The sequence below is a fragment of the Dermacentor andersoni genome, chromosome 10 (assembly GCF_023375885.2).
Source record: "Dermacentor andersoni chromosome 10, qqDerAnde1_hic_scaffold, whole genome shotgun sequence".
In the NCBI taxonomy this organism is placed as follows: domain Eukaryota; kingdom Metazoa; phylum Arthropoda; class Arachnida; order Ixodida; family Ixodidae; genus Dermacentor; species Dermacentor andersoni.
Window position 1 is genome coordinate 110,566,934 of NC_092823.1, and position 19,606 is coordinate 110,586,539.

General features: G+C 44.8%; 1 protein-coding gene across 3 annotated transcripts in view; it reads right to left on the minus strand.

Moving 5' to 3' along the window:
* Nucleotides 1–5,992: 5,992 nt before the first annotated feature.
* The window catches only part of LOC140213723 (uncharacterized), a 121,850-nt gene continuing 108,236 nt past the window's right edge, over nt 5,993–19,606 (minus strand). For 2 of the 3 annotated variants that reach the window (XM_072284987.1, XM_072284986.1), the window contains exons 2-5: nt 13,633–13,864; nt 8,198–8,430; nt 7,181–7,318; nt 5,993–6,313 (exon numbers count right to left, since the gene is read on the minus strand). In XM_072284987.1, coding sequence (XP_072141088.1) covers nt 6,238–6,313; nt 7,181–7,318; nt 8,198–8,430; nt 13,633–13,864 — 679 coding nt within the window. In that variant the 3' untranslated portion in view covers nt 5,993–6,237. The remainder of the gene's footprint in view (nt 6,314–7,180; nt 7,319–8,197; nt 8,431–13,632; nt 13,865–19,606) is intronic. The other variant, XM_072284988.1, reaches the window with a different exon arrangement.

Sequence of the window (19,606 nt, forward strand, 5' to 3'; positions counted from 1 at the left end):
AAGATACTTCCAATTGCCTTGAAGGACACCAATTAATATTCCATGGGAAGCCAAGATGGTGGAATTCAGAACACGGTGTTAGCATGGATATTGCAGAATTTTGAGATATAGCGAAATTTCTGTACCTTGCCGCGGTGACATAAGCTGATGTCGGCAAAACAGGTATGATAGGGCCGTTAAGGGATGCTCGTGCGAGTGAATCTGCCATTTCATTCAAGTGCAACCCACGATGTCCCGGTACCCAAAGCAAACGTACTTTTCGTAAGTACGGAGGTATCATGGAACGAAATGTTCTTTGAATTGCTGAATTTAATGATGCAGTTAGTGCGGTGCATACAGATAGCGAGTCGGTCATGATAACAGCTAATGGGTCTTTTTGGGGGAGTTTTCGTAATGCTAATATAATCGCTAATAGTTCTGCCTGAAATATAGGTGTGAAGTCGGGAAGGCGAAGGGAGTAGGACCATTGAAGAGATTCAGAGAAGATCCCCACTCCTGCCTTCTCATTGCAAACAGAAGCGTCAGTAGCTACTACGTTGTCAGTGGTTAGCTGGTGCAGGTGGCCGTGTAAGATATTAATTAAACATTGCCTTGGTAATAGTTTTGCATGATTAGGAAATATGTCCTCGAACTCAATTTTGAGATCTGTAAAGGCATCATTTGAATGGTAAACTTGGCGTATGGATACATCCAGTTTTTGTAACTGTGCTTGTACGAATACTATCTGAGGGCTGTGCAATCTCGACCACGATACTTGGAAAAACTCAGCAGGTTCAGTGATAAAGGCATATTGCGTACGTCTTTTTGAAAACTCATAAATTTTTAAAAATGTCTGAACCGTAAGCATGCGGAATCTGCAATCTAGGGTGGGTATATGAGCTTCCTGATATAAAACAGCATTGGCAACAAATCTAGGAAGCCCGAGGCATGACCGTAGTGCTTCTCTTTCCAAAAGTATGAGAGGTTTAATTTTGTAGGCGGGGCCACCGGAAAGTATCACGCAGCCGAATTCTAATATGGGCCGAACATACATTTTATAGATCATCAGTAAGGTATCCATGCGTAGTCCAGAGCGACGGTGGCTGAGCCGGCGGAGCATAGCTACGGCTCGTTCTGCCTTTGTTTTAATATGTTCAATGTGACTGCGCCAGGTGAGTTTGCCATCGTAAATGACACCAAGGTACTTGACTTCGTCAACTTGAGGAATGATTTCCTGTCGGTATTGTAAAGTAATTTGCATCTGTGCAGTTAATGGGAATGCCACTACTGCACTTTTGCTAATATTTAACGACATGCATAACCCCTCTAGCCATGTCTCCAGCATTCCTAAGTAATTCTGCAACGACTGTTGTAGTGAATGTATATTATTTGCCGACGTAAAAAATGCGATATCGTCCGCGTAAACATAAACATGTACTTCCGGACACAAAGCAATTGTGCTTAGCAAAATATTAAATAATATAGGGGAAAGAACGGAACCCTGTGGTACACCTCTTGTCTGCTTGTGTTTGGACGTCGAAATACCGCGTTGGTAACAATAAAACTCTCTATCTCTTATAAATTCATAGATCCAAGCGGTTATATATTTTGGGATATTCGTAGACTGAAGTTTATCGAATAGAATACAATGTTCTACAGAGTCGTATGCTTTTGCTACATCTAGCGTCACCAAAGCTGCGTACTCTCGTTTGCGGCGAGCCAGTTTAACGCGGCTCTCTAAGTCTACATGGGCGCACCATATGGAGTGGCCGGGACGAAATCCGATTTGGCAAGGACTGAGAAGGGTGTCATTCTCCATAAAATTTGTTATACGGCCGTGAAGAACTCTTTCTATTAATTTGACGACATTGGAAGTAAGAGAAATTGGTCGTATGTTGTCTAAGTCAAGTCCAGCTGATTTTTTCTTTAATAGTGGAATAACTTTAGCTACTCTCCACTCTCTTGGAACCCATGCATTCTTGAGAGAGAAATTTATTATGTTTAGGAGGTCCTGAGGTGCATTATCAAATAAGACTTTTAGCATTCCTGTTGTAATTCCATCTGGACCGGGGGATGACGCTGGCAGCGAACTAATAATGCGTTCTATCTCTGTCGCTGTTATTATCTCAAAGTCGTCTGCCAAGGGAGGTTTCTTTAGGTTTAGGGAAATTTATGTTTGAAACGTTGCGCAAGTCCTTGAGCAATTTGTTCAAGTGATTCCGATACTTCTTTTGTAGTTAAAACGACAGAATCGACATTGACGGGCGCCGGTATAACTTTACGAGATCTAAGAAATTTAAACAGGGCCTTTTTATTGCAAGACTTTGAAAGGTCTGTGTAGTGCTTGGAATCATAATCCTCCTTAGCTTTTGAGACTGTTCGTTTACATGTAGTAGCTATATATGTATAATCAGCCCAATTAACAGGACTTTGGTTGAATAAAAGTTTCTTCCACGCTGCTTTTCTACGTCTGAAATCTCGTTCGCAGTCAGAATTCCACCAGGGACAATATGATCCACCCTTAGTGGATTGCACAACAAACTGAGCTTTTTTTGATGACTGTTTTAGAATGGAACATAGGCTCATTGCTTTGATATCCCTCTCCATGCCCTCCTGAGCGTGTAAAGCTGATTTTAGTGCATTTTTAAATTTTTCGTAATTAACAAAAGTGCGCACATTACTATCTAAACTAGTTAACGGGGTAAGCAGTTCAAAAATTATAGGGAGGTGATCACTGTTAGTTCCGGAGTCTACAGTCTTCCAGGAGGTGACAGACATGCTCGAGGTAGCAAACGTAAGATCTAGGGCAGATCGCGACTGACCCCGTACGAAAGTATGTGCTCTCGAATTTAAACAAGAGAATTGATTCGTTAAGACCCAATCCCACAAGCGTCACTTCTGGCGCAGCCAATCGCGTGGCTCTCTTTCTTTTTTTCTTTCGCGCATGCGCATGCGGTCGCGCAGGAGGAGTTTTCTGCGTACAGGCGGCACATGGATGGACGAACGAATCGACTAGCCATATATAGCTTCGCTGTAAAATATTGCATAGCACACATTTAATAGCCTCTTGGTCAACCCACTGTTGTTGATGAACGAGTGCTGTTCGTCATGGCGCTATGACATGCGCGCCAATTTCGATGTCGTTGATTTCTTACTGCTTGACTAAAAACTTGTGCTAGAATAAAGACGCAGCTTCTTATTTATCACTCTCAAAGGCGAATACCAGCGGGAGAATGAAACCTTTGCTATATGATGACTGTAGCGAAAGTAGTCGTTGTTTGTGGAGGTGCCACCCCCTGGTGGCGAACTGGCGATGTCTGCCTCCGTCTCCTGGATCTGGCGGACGTGGCGTACACTAGGAGCAGCCGCAAAGTTTGACACCGGCCTTCGGTTGGTGCGGCTCAGCTCTCCATATTGTAAAGTACGAGTACAGCAGAAAACTGGCCAGCGTAGAACAGGTTAAACAGACCGAGGCGGCACATCAGCTCGGGTCAGTGTTCGAAACTGATTGGGAATGCCTGGCCCAAATGACGGCCTAATAGCGTGGTTCCAATATTGGCAGCGCCATCCCGATTCCTCGTTAACAGCGCGCCATTCTACTGTGCCACTCTGACAGAGATCACTGGCCCGGATTACACATGCAGTAAACAATATTAGCACTGCCGCTGAGTTGCCGCGCGACTGGCCGCTCGAGGTGCGACGCTCGAAGTCTTTTCGCGCGCTTCTTTCATGCTCAGAAAAACACATTTAAAGCGAAACTTTCTTTGCCTCTTCTCCCGACATTCCGGGCCCTGCTGCGATGCCCTCACTGCGCGCGCCGCTGGGTTTCTCGCAACACCACCAGATGGCGCTCGCCTCCATGCATCCCGGCCGGTGCCGCCGCGGCTCGGGATGCGTAGTTCGAGCGTATGGCACGTGCTGTGCTTGCTTTTCTATGCGAGAGGAATGCATGTGCTGGGCGGTGGAAGTCGCACGCTGGGCTCTGATATGGTGAACCTTACAATCGTACATAGCGTGAAGAGAATGCTGGGAGCTGGCCTCTCAACAGCGTGCTGGTCACGCATGCAGGAGAGCGTAAACGCGTGCCAGCAAAATGGCTCCATAGCGTACACTCAGCGTCGAGGACACCCAGGCCCGACAAAAAGCGTCGTGCGGAACATGAGGGTCTTCGATACGCAGCAAAACGTGGTGCGGACCGCTTATGTGTACACATAGAATGTTATGTTAAACAAGCGAATCACGTATAGCGCCATAATTAAAAAAAAAATTTAACGCTTCTGCCACGATGCGATGTGCCAAGTGACGCGATGATAATGCTCAACTCTCAGTGATCATGAACAATGACGCACAACAACGCCTCAAGCAAACACGTCTCCCCATTTGTACTGTGGACTACGCAGACAAAGCGCAATGGGGCACGCAATGTAACGTTTAATGTGAACTAACCACTGTCGTATTGAATTAAACGCTGAAGAAATTACACATTCGCCGCCAACATCACCGCTAATTATCGTCAATCATAGCAAACAACATATGAAGCCTCGCTTACATCGATTCCCACTGTGCGTGGGACTCGATTATTTTTATGTAGCCCGTACTCAGCAGCAGAAAACTGTATCGGGAGTTTTTCACGTTGCTCTGCAGTTTTCTCATTCCCAATTTTAATGTAATTATTTTAGAGAAGTTGATTAAGTAAGGCCACCTAATTTGGCGGATTGCAATAAAATAATCTGAGCATTTCCAAGCGACTGCAAACAACATTACATTGATTCTGTCTAGCTACGAGGCATTTGCATATCTTTACATCTTGTTGCATGGTAGTAGGGACACCCCGTATATGCTTCTATTGTGAACGGAATTAAAGGAGATCCCCCGTGGCATGCATCATAATTCCCCCATGAAACTATGGCTTTTGTATTTTTCTGTACAATGATTAGAACTGCCAGGCTGAGTACACAAGGGCTTATGCGGGTTGCTTATTACATTGCACAAATGAAATGGGAATCTACAAACTTGAATAAACATCGCGATTCTACTTCTTGAGCCTAGTTAGCCTCAGAGGTGATATTACTCGCAGTAAAGAAATCAAAATTCGAATATTAGTAGCTAAAAAAGCCTGCTAGTAAGCTTTTAAACTAAATGCTTTACGGCAAATATTCCAATTTATGAATTGTAACGGGTGAACTTGGAAGTCATGTGTAATTGGAAGAAAATATGAGTTCAACGCCAGTTTTGAAATTAGCGTTCCTCAAATTTGCGCCGGAACGTATTGGTGTTCCGGTAATTTTTCCTCTTGAACGCCTAAAAAGGCGTTTTGTTCAAAAAGTTGGCAAATCAACGTAGCATTCTTCACCGAAAGTTTTAGAGCACTGATCTCAAAAACTCGGAATAATCTCAAAATGACCCCCAAAGGGATACCACCTTGTGATATCCCTTTTGGATATGCTTGTGAATCGAGCCTTGTGATACCACTGGCTTCGATTCGTACATTGAATTGTGTGCGAAAAATATTTGTTAAAAATAAATTAGTTACATCCTTATTGAATCATTATTGTATTTTAATTTTCAAGGCAATTAGTGGCTGCCTCTTTGAGTAATCCGTCTAAATGAGTTGTTTGGCACTATATTCCACAGGCAATTAAAAAGAAACGCTATGCTAACATTATACAAAGCGTATATAGGAGAGCATGAGAACCACGTAATTTGTTACGGCGACCACCAACCACACTTGTTTCTCTTGCAGTCACGGAATGGAATCGCGTTATGGTTACGAAGGTAGAAGTTCGCCCAATCATTAGAGTATAGTACTCATCTCTGATCGTCAGCTTGCGTGCTTGCGCCTGACACTAAAATGACAATATAGAACTTTGACAACAAACTACGAGAACGGCGCGTGATACCAAAGTGACACCCACTTGTCAAAGTGGAGTGTCGAATGCAAGATGGGGAAATCATTTCAGCGCAGATAAGACACGGCATGTCACTTAGCTCCCAGAGAAAACCTGGCCCAACAGTCCCTGTGATCGTTTTTATTAATGCGCTATCGACATAATAATGCGTGAAGGAACACGAACTTAACAAGTAAACCCCACCAAACGAATTGGATGGACTGACGGTGACAGCCTGTGGTAGGAACCGCAGTGCGCTGTCGCATCGGTCGCACAAGGATTTCTGGCCAGAGCAATGTACACTCTCAGAGGGATCAGTTCCTAATTGCGACGGTTTCGTTCCATTGTAAGATCACGATTACACGATGTCTCACAATGACCCCGGTGAGGTGGAAACGGGCTGTTTATGGACAGCGTGGCCCTTGCTGTCCTTTCTGTGCGATGACCTGCAGAGAAGTACACGGAGCAGACAATGGTTGTATCGCTGACGTTAGGACAAGGGGGAGTGCTTGCTATGACAGTCCTTTCCGAAAAGTGACAGGATTAGGTCTCGAAGGCCGAAGAGATACAGAATCGAATCTCGATGTAACAATATAACAATCGGAGCAACCGCTCTGCCGTTTCATTCCGAACTCTTTAACAACAGATACTCAGAAATGGACGCTCGCGATTGTTCTGACGTAAAGAGAGCACGTAGCCACACCTATCTGGCGGGGACAAGCTCAAGTATCACAAAAGGTGTAGCTTTCTTGACCAAGGTTAACTGTGCTGTTCATGGTTTGCTCAATTCGCGAAGAACTTCCTTTACTAGTCATTTTTTCGCGGGTTTGAATTTCTCACTGATATGTTAATTATTCTAAGGGCCGTACTAGTGAAGCTTTTCTTCACTGAAACGGATGCCGCTCATGACGTGCGATCTTTTACTTCCTTTGGTGAATGTAACCCTCCCTCAATGGGCCGTGTTCATACATTTAGTTATCCGTGTGCAATAATCCTTATGTCAATGCTGGTTGCCTTGAATTTCAACTTGAATGCTTTTGCAGCTTTTAGTTGCAAAAGCAGATTAAGAGGCACACGTAAGTCTCTGTTCTTTTGTTTCTCCTTTCCGTCACTTGACGTTTCCGCGGTAAAGAAAATGCGCGCACATCTTCAAGGGCATCAATTTGAGAACAAATACGCTGTCAATCGTGCACCTTTTATTCCTTTGTCGCGTCCTTTATGTCCTTTCCAGTTCTCGGGAAGTGTTACGTAAGACATAAATCCACGTGGCAAGGGTCCCTAAAGTAGTCTTAACTTCTTTAGTGCCTGCTTACTTGTCTAATGTCCGAGGCTTTCGGTGTGGCTTCAGCTTGTCCGTCGGCGGCACGACTGAAGATTGTCCTTGCTCAGGACTACCGGAAGCGGCACTTGAAACAACGACCTTGTCTTCCGAAGCAGCTTGGGGCTGTACACTGTCGCGTAGATTTGTTCAAACGTGTGTATTCGCACAAGCTTGGACTTATGAGCCACTGTGGCACTTTTCTGTTGAGAAAGATACTGATTATTTGATTTAATGACACGATGGCATGCTGTTGATACACCGAAAAGCTAAACAAAAACGAGTTACGGCACCTGATGACACAACAGTTCCCGTCTAAAAGGCAAAGCAAGTATTAGGTCCAAGTGAGCAGCCATGCACTTGAGTGTGTGTTGAGATAGGTGCGGGTGACGGAGCCGATAGAATGCTGCAACTCGTGATTTATGAGCGTGGAATATGGGATGGGAATAAACCTTCAGGCGAAGTTGCAAGATATTGGAGGCCTAATTCTTGGAAACATCTTAATTGAAATATGGGGTTTCACGTGCAAAAGCCACGATCTGATTATGAGGCATGCCGTAATGGGGGATTCCAGAAATTTGGACTACCTGAGGTTCTTTACCGTGCACCTGAACTTTTAATGTGTACCAGAAATTTTTGTCTTTTACTATAACTACCGAAATGTAAATTTTGGCGTCACATTTTTTTACAAAGATACTTTTCTGCAGCGTAGCTTTATTGTACCTTAAACTAATTTAGTTCAATGGTGACCTACAAGTCCAACGTTACTTTGACGTCTATCTAAAATATCTTGCCACAGAATTTGATCACAATTCGTATTATATGGTTATTATTGTTGATTGATAGGGCACCAAGTAAAGCATTTGTACCGCGATGATTTTTTAGGCTATAGTTCTACGACAGGTAACTTTCATAAAACGTCACTTTTTCAGGTTTAATTTCGCCACACGATCTGCTAAGCACAGTGGCAAGGGATGTCATTAGAGAGCTAACACCGGTAAAGCATTCTTACTTTTGCGTTGGAGACACCGACAAGGGAGATTCCTTTGGTGATGATCTTTTGTTCATCATAGGTGAAGCCCTGGGGGAGATTCGCCTATTCGAGGCTTTCTGCGCAGGACCGCTGGATCTGGACAGGATGTTCGCGGTGGACATACCGTGCTCGACCTTGTATGAATCCGCGCTCCTCGTACGCACCAATCTGGTAGGGTCGTTGAATACTGGCGCGCTTTTCTCGTTCATAAACTGCGAAACATGCGTAGCATACAAGGCGAACAGTGTTAAAATCAATCAATCAATCAATCAATCAATCAATCAATCAATCAATCAATCAATCAATCAATCAATCAATCAATCAATCAATCAATCAATCAATCAATCAATCAATCAATCAATCAATCAATCAATCAATCAATCAATCAATCAGGTAAAGAAATGAACTGCCTCGCAGGTCGTTGTAATTCACCTGAGCGAGTATTACGCGATAGCTATACCAGGATCCGTCCATCCACACATGATTGCATTGCCTCCGAGATCAGATGACGCTGCAAAGTCGTTAATACCCTTGAGATAAGGAAGCTGGCCCCGAGATGGGATTAGATTACGAGCAGCGCCAAAACGCTTGCCTTGTGAAGGCACATGTCATGCGCTGGTTTCAGGATCGACCCACCATCGCGCCTTTGGCTTCAGCGATAGGTCAGTGTGGCAGTTTGCGTGAAAACCCTGCTAGGACATATATCTCGCTGTGATATCCGAATTCAACCTCTTGATTACATTGCTTGGGGAATCAGCCTGCGTTACAAACTGTATTGAAAACTTCGCGAAGACGCATGTCATGCACCGGGTGTCAGGATCGACCGACGAATGTCTTTGATTACACAGCGTCCGAGATGGACCCGCTCTTTAGGCATGAACGCCACCAAAGAAAACCAATGAGTATCCTGCACAATGATTTCGCATGAAAGCGACCAATATTCAGTTGAATTGAATCTGTTTAAACGCTTAGATGCAACACCAAACTGGCCCTACTAATCGCTTCAAGCTGCCTTGTCGTTGCAATACTTACGGATATTTACTGAGATAACTTATTGGAGCCTTAATCTGGACACTCAACTTCGAATGGCATGGAAGCATTATTATTTTTTTAGTGTCGCTAGAAGTGTTTCTAATGGGGGCACAATATTACCTAGCGTTTCAGGGCATGCGTACAACTCCCCCCCCCCCCCCCCCCCCTACCCCCAGAACCGGGAATGTAAAAATTGAGCGCCTTACTTGTGATTGCTTTCACCAGAGACATACATGTTGAGGTAATTTAACGTTGTAATTTGACAAGGAATTATGAAAATTACACTAGTCCTATTTTTACTTCAAAGCGTAATATCAATTTACACAATGCAAGTAATTAGGCCCGTCATCTAAGGAATTCGCTACCGATTTGAGACATCCAAAAAAGCTGACGCTGCCATGATTTCTACAGGGTAACTGATTCTGGCCAGTTTCACTCAGAAAGCTGAAACTCAACTGCCGAACGCAGGGAGTCGACACACATGAGCGCGACTCCGTCGCTGAGACCGAGTCACGAGCATATAAGTCGGCTCCTTACAAAGACGGCAAGGATCACGGCTTTCGCAAACGAACACGTGCAATGCGCGGCGATGGACGCGCCACTGGTGGCGGCCTTGATAAGTACGCTCGGGAAAGGAGGCAGTCATCTGCCGTTGTTTTCTGCTTCGTTGCTCGCAGTTCTCTGTTTCATTCACTGTTTTTTTCGAGCAAAACAAGCAACACCCGCCGCATATGTGTGGTGGGCAAATCTTCAAGCCATGTCGCTGAACTATTCCTCCGCGGTGGAACGCTCGAATACAGGCCAAAACTTGCGAGCGACACGATTCTGATCATTCCCCGCGAAGCCACATGAGCGGCAGCAAAGTCATCAATGGGTCGCCGCCGTTCGGTGGCAAATTACTTGTTCTTGCTGTTTCTTTTGTCGTCCCGGTGTTTGCTGCACTTGATGTTTACACGGCTAAGCAACAATGTTGATCACGTGTTGATCACGGCCTGCCCGTGTTTCGGTTCAGTTTGCCCGCTGTGCAGCATGCGGGTTAAAGGAATTTCGCTTAGGTTCTAAATGCCGTTTGCTACTTCTACCATTTGCCGCTTTTTTACCCTGGTGCTCTAGCTAGGATGCAGGATTGTACAAGTGCATGACGTTGTCTGTTTTAAAGCTGCCGAGCCTTGCAAGAACTGATTTTGTTGCTCTAATGCAGCCCGGCAAATCGTCGTACCAACTGTTACACAGATCATGTTTTTTATCTTTTCTATGCGTGGCTTCGCGCTAGTTCAGCTGCTTCTAGTTGCTTCATGCAGGACTGCTTTTTTTTTTTTTGAAGTACGAAGCTTTCGCTTGGCTTCGTTTTTAAGGAGCTTAAAGCACTCTGAGCTATCTCAAAATGATTAAAGGCAAGTGCTTATTCATAGGCTTCATTCTTTTCGCCCGAGGACATCTGGGATAGTGTCGTTGCTCGGGAAATGTGTTAGAAAAGTTGTACAGGGCAAGAACTTCTCCACGTGCTATTGCTGTGCTATTTGTGCTGAAAAATTTGCTGCATTTTTGTGAAATTTTCATGAAATAATGCTGTCTGAGCAGACTTACCGCGCACAGTGGTTTGTTTGTTTCACAACTGAGTGGCCTTTCGCGTGTGCGTTTGGTACTCAACGGAATTATTTCTCATATTTTTCAGTGTTGGAGTGCAAAGCCTACGCTCAAAGGACTAAACCTGGCCTTTCTGCCAGCGCCCATTTACCTCGGCCGGCGTTGTTCAGCCTTTAACATACTGCGGCTCATCTCTTCCGTAACGTTCGAAAAAAAAAATTACTCAGAAGTTGGTAAGGTTCTCGTTTTCTACGCTTCCAAGCACGTTATCAAAAGAATTTCAAATCGGATAAATTATGCAGTGGAATTTTACGTGGTGCAGAGCTTAGTGGTGCTCTTATTCAACCATGCCTTTGGTGACTTTCATGATTATTTCACACATTTATGCGACAATTCACGTGTTTTCATTGGTAGCAAGGTCACCACAATGCATCAGAGCATCGTGCCATGCAAGCTGTCTGCATGATGCTCACTCATGGCGCTGTGTATTACTCTAGAAAGTTGCTGTTGTACAGAGCACTTCATTTTTGGGCTCTGTCTAATCGGCGAGGGGCCCTTGCAGAGGCACCACTGAAGATCTAAGACTGAACATATTCTTTCAGCGCGTCGCGCGCGTCCGGTTCATCGTGGCATATTCTAGGGGCACGAAAGGTAACAAAACGTGTTTCTTCGCTATAGTTACCTGGATTGGGATGTACGCAGGTGCGGCACACCGCATCACACGCGGAGACATCTCTGATTGTTGTGACCTGGCTCATACCGCAATAGAGATCTGGGCTAGACATAGAACAATAATACGTCGGAAATACGTTACTAAAGACGTACGTTGCGGGTTTCCACACAACTATTAGGTCAAACACGTATGTTACGTATCGATAATGTTCAGACATGACTCGCCTGCTATTTCGATTGCGGGCAGAGCCGTCGCAGCACCTCTAGGTCCGTCGCCGTTCGATATTGGATATACATCGAAGCTCAGTGCTTAGTAACTAATCGCTAAGAAGTTTCCCAATCGGAAAAGCTTGCTGAGACCTCTCGGGAAAACTCGAAAACACGCCATTCGTCGTTAACAGGAAGTTCGCTACGCACTCTCCCGCGTGATCTGACATACTAGCGTGGCGCCGCAACATAGATGGCACTGTGATCGCAATATGGCGGCTCCCTCGAATAAAACGGTCTATACATGAGTGACGGGATTTTTAGGCCTCAAAGTTGGGCGAGCATGAAGTGAGCGAGATCGCGGCTCGATAAAGACGCTCACTTTCTGCTTGCCCGACGGGGATGCTGAACATACAGGTCGCATGAGGGCGTCTGATAAAGCGCCTGCGATTTGCTAACTTCGGCTGGTCATGTGATTATCCGCGGCTTTCACTGACAGAAAGGCGCGTAGCAGCCTCGTGAAGCTGCGGGAGGATGCCCACAGTTTCACCGCCAAGTCACTCGCTTTGCGTACAGGTAATTGGTCTGTTCGATTCACCGGCATCTTAGAGCAGTTCGCAGCTCGTGCTGCTCCATTTCAGTAGCGCAGGCCCGGCGCTAGACCAGTACCTTCCGGGAACGAATGCAAACGAGCTGATGTAGTGCAGGTTTTCTGCTTCTGCGTCCGCAGCTTGCAGGTTTCGTTGTTCGCATTGGTTGTTCTGCACGTATTGCGATTGTATTGCGAAAGTCAATTAACGCAAGATGTGGAGTTGCCATGCTGTAAGGCAAATGACGTGCATTAGCTCTTTCCCAGCGCTGCCGAAGCAAAAAGCAGGAGTATATAGCGATCTAGTTCCAATGATGGCCCGTAAGCTGGTGAGACGAAGAAAAAGAAAAACAATATTTTTCTATGTTGCGAGGAGGTGGCAAGAAACTAACTTTAATTAGAGTTCAAACACTTTTCCCGGCTTTCTCAAGACAGGTTTGAGGGCCATGTTCAAATATTCGCTTCTGTCGTGGAGATGGGGCCGGTGTTGTCAGTACGCAATTCAGCTCCACGGTCATATTCCTTGAAGCGACATCTTCTGTCATGGTGCCGCAGAAATTGTCCGCTTCTTTGTAGCTGACATGACATCGGCACTGATAATCCCCGCGGTTCAGGAAGTTCAGGAAATGGGCCTGAATTTTACCTGCCCGTTTGGAAACTAACATCGTCCTACGTTTGCACCGTTGAAACGAACGGTGAAGTGCACCACGACTCGAACAAGTTCACGAAGCGCAGGCGAATTGAACGTACGTAATCTTACGTCGTGGTTGGTTCTTTCGCTGTGGTTGGGTCAGCGACTATTGCGACGAGAGGTGGCACGAGGTATACCAACAGATGCCTGCGGTGACATCCAGTGAAACTGTAGTGTTGATTAACTTTCAGCATCTTTCAAGCTTTTCGAACAAAGTGATTTCTGATACCTCAAAGGCCCCGGAAGGGGTTTTACATGATGGGGGGGGGGGGGGGGGGGGGCGTATATTAAAGTTAGTCTGTTCAGATGTGTCCCAATATTATAACGCTTGGCAACCAATTCTGGCGGATGCTGACTGGCAACGTATTATGCAACGTACTATGCAACGTATTATGACCGGCAACCTATTGTGACTGTAGCTTCTGCCGCTATCGAAAATAAATACGCGCTTTATTCTGCAAAGCCAACGTTAAGCGTCATGTCAATATAGGATTCAACGATGTTTCAGTTTGTTTTTAAAGGTTGGTAAAATTAGCGTTTTACTCAGCGTGGACAACGGTGGAACGCAGATTGACTTATAAATTATTTTTCGAAGTACTGCACTGTAGCAATGTTCTTTGATGATTGAGAACTCACCTGAAAGAGCTTCTCCCAGGCTTTGACAACTGCCGGAGGCATGAGCTCCTCTTGGTCGGCGCACAGAACGTCAATGATGACGCGCCCCAGTTCGACGAAGTGTTCGGGTGCCACACCACCGGGCCGCATGTGCAATTCGGCGTTCTTCACAATGATGTCCAGCAGAGTTCTCGGAGCGTCCAGATAATCCACCATGAGTGTGATCTGGCGGCCCACAGCAAACGCATGTGCTCTGCATTTTAATGCGAAGCTTTTTTGTGCTACTACTCAAGCACTTTGCGTAGGTAGGTAGGTAGGTTCTTGCTTTGTATCAATAGGGGCTTCCCGAATAAAAGAAAGTCGCAGTTTCGCACGAAAGGCGAAGCACTGATTGCAATGGCAAATTAGTAGACAGCTATACGGAGTAAGGATAGTAGTTTCATCGGCCGTAGAAACTTCGAGAAGCATTCGCTTGCTAGCTGAAATAACAAGCAACGTGTCAGCGCGCATAAACAAGCATGAACACATCACACTCGATCAGCGCGGACACTCTCTGTCAAGACGCTGGTGTGAACAAGCGCGGCAGCAGCAGCGAGCGAAGTCACTGTCGGGCCGTGTATTGCTTCAACGCAAGGGCGGCGAGAATACAGCGCGCACAAAAGTATGAGCCGTATGCAGATCCCTTTCAAGATACGGCTCGTGCGAACGCGCGTGGCCGTGCGAAGTACGCATTTGTTGGTGGAGTCCAAGCTGCCCCTCTTCCCTCCCACGCTGCCTCCCCGCTTTCATCCATATCATCATCATCATCATCATCACCACCACCACCACCACCACCACCACCATGGTTTTATCGCCCTTGGCCTTTATACGGTGCATCACGGCGACGGCGAGGCCAAAATGCGTCAGGAGCGTTCATATATTTGCTATTGCAATAAAAAATAAATTCAGGTCTGCGATGGTGTGTTCGAACCTGGACGCTCAGCATAACAACCCGATGCTATAGCATTAAGCTACGCTTGCACGCACGCTTAATGGTGACAATGCGAAGTAAGATTTTGGGACAACTGACGCGTGCTGTTCGTCACATAGCACAAGCTAAAGCCCGTGCGCTCGCGCCAGTTTCTATTTGGCCAGAAATTCGAGTACGAAACGCGCGAGCGATAGGCAATCTTACCCCACTCCCTCACGTTCGCCACGTCGCACAATAACAAGATGCTAATAATAATAATAATAATAATAATAATAATAATAATAATAATAATAATAATAATAATAATAATAATAATAATAATATTTATTGTTGCCATCTTACAATAATCGTACATCAGAAGGCAGGCCCGTCAAAGCCAAGGAAGTGGCTTGCGTGACTTTAATAATTTAATAATAATAATAATAATAATAATAATAATAATAATAATAATAATAATAATAATAATAATAATAATAATAACTTTATTTGCATCCGAAATACACGATGCCGGAGGCCTACAGAAAAAGCTGTCGCATTGCAGCTTGACAAGGCCGCAGGCCCGCGCACTGGCAACTTCACGTAGCAGTCAGCAAACTATATAATATATACGAGCACTCACTGAAATCCATGCATACAAAAAGATAAAACTCATTCCATATTCAGACATCGTTATACAAATTATGTTATACAATTTGAAGTTATACAATTATGAAGTACAAAGATTCAGCTTTCAAGACACTGTTTATCCATACAAGAACGGCACCAGAGACCAGTGCACACAAAATGAACCGCAGAAAGCGCAGATAACTCCGCAGTAAAAGTGCAGCAAAATTATACACTAACTATAGCATTCTTTTTTCCCATTCTTTTTTCCCTGTTTTTTTTCTTCTACGCACAAAAGTATTTTCGAAGGTCCGCAAAAGTAAGTAAAAGCCAAGAGGTGCCATTTCCTCCCATTCATCCTCTTTGCAGCTAAATCTTTGAGACTGTTACATTGCATCGAGATTGGGCCAGGATGTAACTGAAGACGTGGCAACGTTTCTTCAACGGAGTACAAAAAATTATTTCGTCGTGCGATCACCGTAATCATCTATCGTTATACCGTCGGCTTCCTGCTGTCACACATACGCTCCAGTATGTGTGGCCAGATTTTAAACATGCAAACGGTGGTTTTTTTGCATAAATAACGCCAAGAGGCGCGTGGACATGAACGTTATGGAGCTCTGTTGCCTATGCCCGCGCTCTCTTTTCTCGTTCTATTGCAGTGTCCCTTGCGGCGTTGATGCAAGCTGACGAATTTTCTGGTTATTCTGGTTATGTTTCAGCTATCGGGCTTGACCTTGTGTCGGGACATTTGCTGGCGCCTAATGAGGAAGTTACCCACCTGAATTTCGGGTCCCTTTTCAGAGCGCTGAGATTATTTGCCCGGAACTTTTTGAACAGCTTCTGGTATTCGGGGTGCTTGACAAAGAGCGAGATGAACAGGACGACGCCGTAATCTTCACGCTCTGCTATGAAAGCGTGCCACGAGTCACGGATTAGGCGCCTGTCCTTGCCCGTTAAGTGTGTCGTCGTGTCCTCGGTGTCTCTGCTGAAGATGTTGCCCATGGTTACGCCCAAGGAGATGCTGAATCATCTACAATCTATGCCTGTCTTGCGGTGACTCAGCTGGTCGGCGCCCTCAAGGATAATTCTTCTTCTTCCTCATAAAACTTGTCTTGTCTTGTGTCCCAGACACTGGCGCATACCCACTATGGGGGATTGGCCAAGAAGCAGGCGGTTTTTCGCATGCTTAGAAGTAAAGCCAAACTAGATTTAAATTGTGGAGCGTGAGACTAGAACTGTAATTTAGACGTGTGATGAAAATATTGTGAAGAATTTTGATAAAATAAGTTAACGTAAATAAATGAAATAATAGAAAATATTGATAATTATTAGAAAGTCAGCAAGCTACTCTTTTTATATCCGTAATAAAATTGTAAATTGCAAGAAAAGCATCCCTGTGGCTGGATCCCAGTGAGGTCGCACCAAAAGAAAGAATGGTTGGTGAGGTTAGCGATAGCCCAAGTTTGGTGAGTGAGTGTACTAATAATTTTCTTTGTCTTATAAAGCGGCGGCAGGAGAGAAAATAATGTTCGATAGTTTCAGGTGCACTGCAAAAAGAACATAGAGGGGACATAGCGAGACCAGACCTGTGCAAGTAAAAATTTAGAGGAGGTATACGGCATCTCAATTTTGTAAAAGAAACTTCCAATTGTCTTGAAGGACACCAATTATTATTCCATGGGAAGCCAAGATGGTGGAAATCAGAAGACGGTGTTAGTATGGATGTTGCAGAGCTTTGAGATATAGCGACATTTCTGTACCTAGCCGCGGTGACATGAGCTGATGTTGGCAAAACAGATATGATAGGGCCGTTGAGGGATGCTCGTGCGAGTGAATCGGCCATTTCATTCAAGTGTAAACCATGATGTCCCGGTACCCAAAGCAAACATGCTTTCCGTAAGTACGGAGGTACCATCGAACGAAAGGTTCTTTGAATTCTTGTATCTAAAGATGCAGTCAGTGCTGCACATACAGATAGCGAGTCGGTCACAATAACAGCTAATGGGTCGTTTTGGGGAAGTTTTCGTAACGCTAATATAATCGCTAATAATTCTGCTTGAAATATAGGTGTGAAATCGGGAAGGCGAAGCGAGTAGGACCATTGTAGAGATTCAGAGAAGATCCCCACTCCCGCCTTCTCATTGCACACAGAAGCGTCAGTGGCTATTACATTTTCAGTGGTTAGTTGGTATAGGTGGTCATGTAAGACATTAATTAAATCTCGCCTTGGTAACAGTTTAGCATGATTCGGAAATATGTCCTCGAACTCAATTTTGAGGTCTGTTAAGTCATTATTTGAATGACAAACTTGGCGTATGGACACATCCAATTGTTGTAACTGTGCTTGCACAAATAATATCTGAGGACTGTGGAATCTTGACCACGATACCTGAAAAAACTCAGAGGGTTCAGTGATAAAAGCATATTGCGCACGCCTTTTTGAAAACTCACAAAATTTTAGATATGTCTGAACCGTCATCATCATCATCATCAGCCTAGTTACGCCCACTGCAGGGCAAAGGCCTCTCCCATACTTCTCCAACTGCCCCGGTCATGTACTAATTGTGGCCATGTTGTCCCTGCAAACGTCTTAATGTCATCTGCCCACCTAACTTTCTGCCGCCCCCTGCTACGCTTCCCTTCTCTTGGAATCCAGTCCGTAGCTCTTAGTGACCATCGGTTATCTTCCCTCCTCATTACATGTCCGGCCCATGCCCATTTCTTTTTCTTGATTTCAACTAAGATGTCGTTTACCCGCGTTTGTTGCCTCACCCAATCTGCTCTTTTCTTATCCCTTAACGTTACACCCATCATTCTTCTTTCCATAGCTCGTTGCGTCGTTCTCAATTTCAGCAGAACCCTTTTCGTAAGCCTCCAGGTTTCTGCCCCATATGTGAGTACTGGTAACACACAGCTGTTGTACACTTTCCTTTTGAGGGATAGTGGCAACCTACTGTTCATGATTTGAGAATGCCTGCCAAACGCACCCCAACCCATTCTTATTCTTCTGGTTATTTCAGTCTCATGATCCGGATCCGTGGTCACTACCTGCCCTAAGTAGATGTATTCCCTTACCACTTCCAGTGTTTCGCTACCTATCGTAAACTGCTGTTCTCTTCCGAGACTGTTAAACAGTACTTTAGTTTTCTGCAGATTAATTTTCAGACCCACCCTTCTGCTTTGTCTCTCCAGGTCAGTGAGCATGCATTGCAATTGGTCTCCTGAGTTACTAAGCAAGGCAATATCATCAGCGAATCGCAAGTTGCTAAGGTATTCTCCATCAACTTTTATCCCCAATTCTTCCCACTCCAGGCCTCTGAATACCTCCTGTAAACATGCTGTGAATAGCATTGGAGATATCGTATCTCCCTGTCTGACGCCTTTCTTTATAGGGATTTTGTTGCTTTCTTTGTGGAGGACTACGGTGGCTGTGGAGCCGCTATAGATATCTTCCAGTATTTTTACATATGGCTCATCTACACCCTGATTCCGTAATGCCTCCATGACTGCTGAGGTTTCGACTGAATCAAACGCTTTCTCGTAATCAATGAAAGCTACATATAAGGGTTGGTTATATTCTGCACATTTCTCTATCACTTGATTGATAGTGTGAATATGGTCTATTGTTGAGTAGCCTTTACGGAATCCTGCCTGGTCCTTTGGTTGACAGAAGTCTAAGGTGTTCCTGATTCTATTTGCGATTACCTTAGTAAATACTTTGTAGGCAACGGACAGTAAGCTGATCGGTCTATAATTTTTCAAGTCTTTTGCGTCCCCTTTCTTATGGATTAGGATTATGTTAGCGTTCTTCCAAGATTCCGGTACGCTCGAGGTTATGAGGCATTGCGTATACAGGGTGGCCAGTTTCTCTAGAACAATCTGACCACCATCCTTCAACAAATCTGCTGTTACCTGATCCTCCCCAGCTGCCTTCCCCCTTTGCATAGCTCCTAAGGCTTTCTTTACTTCTTCTGGCGTTACCTGTGGGATTTCGAATTCCTCTAGGCTATTCTCTCTTCCACTATCGTCGTGGGTGCCACTGGTACTGTATAAATCTCTATAGAACTCCTCAGCCACTTGTACTATCTCGTCCATATTAGTAACGATATTGCCGGCTTTGTCTCTTAACGCACACATCTGATTCTTGCCTATTCCTAGTTTCTTCTTCACTGTTTTTAGGCTTCCTCCTTTCCTGAGAGCCTGTTCAATTCTATCCATATTATAGTTCCTGATGTCCGCTGTCTTACGCTTGTTGATTAACTTAGAAAGTTCTGCCATTTCTATTCTAGCTGTAGGATTAGAGGCTTTCATACATTGGCGTTTCTTGATCAGATCTTTCGTCTCCTGCGATAGCTTACTGGTTTCCTGTCTAACGGCGTTACCACCGACTTCTATTGCGCACTCCTTGATGATGCCCAT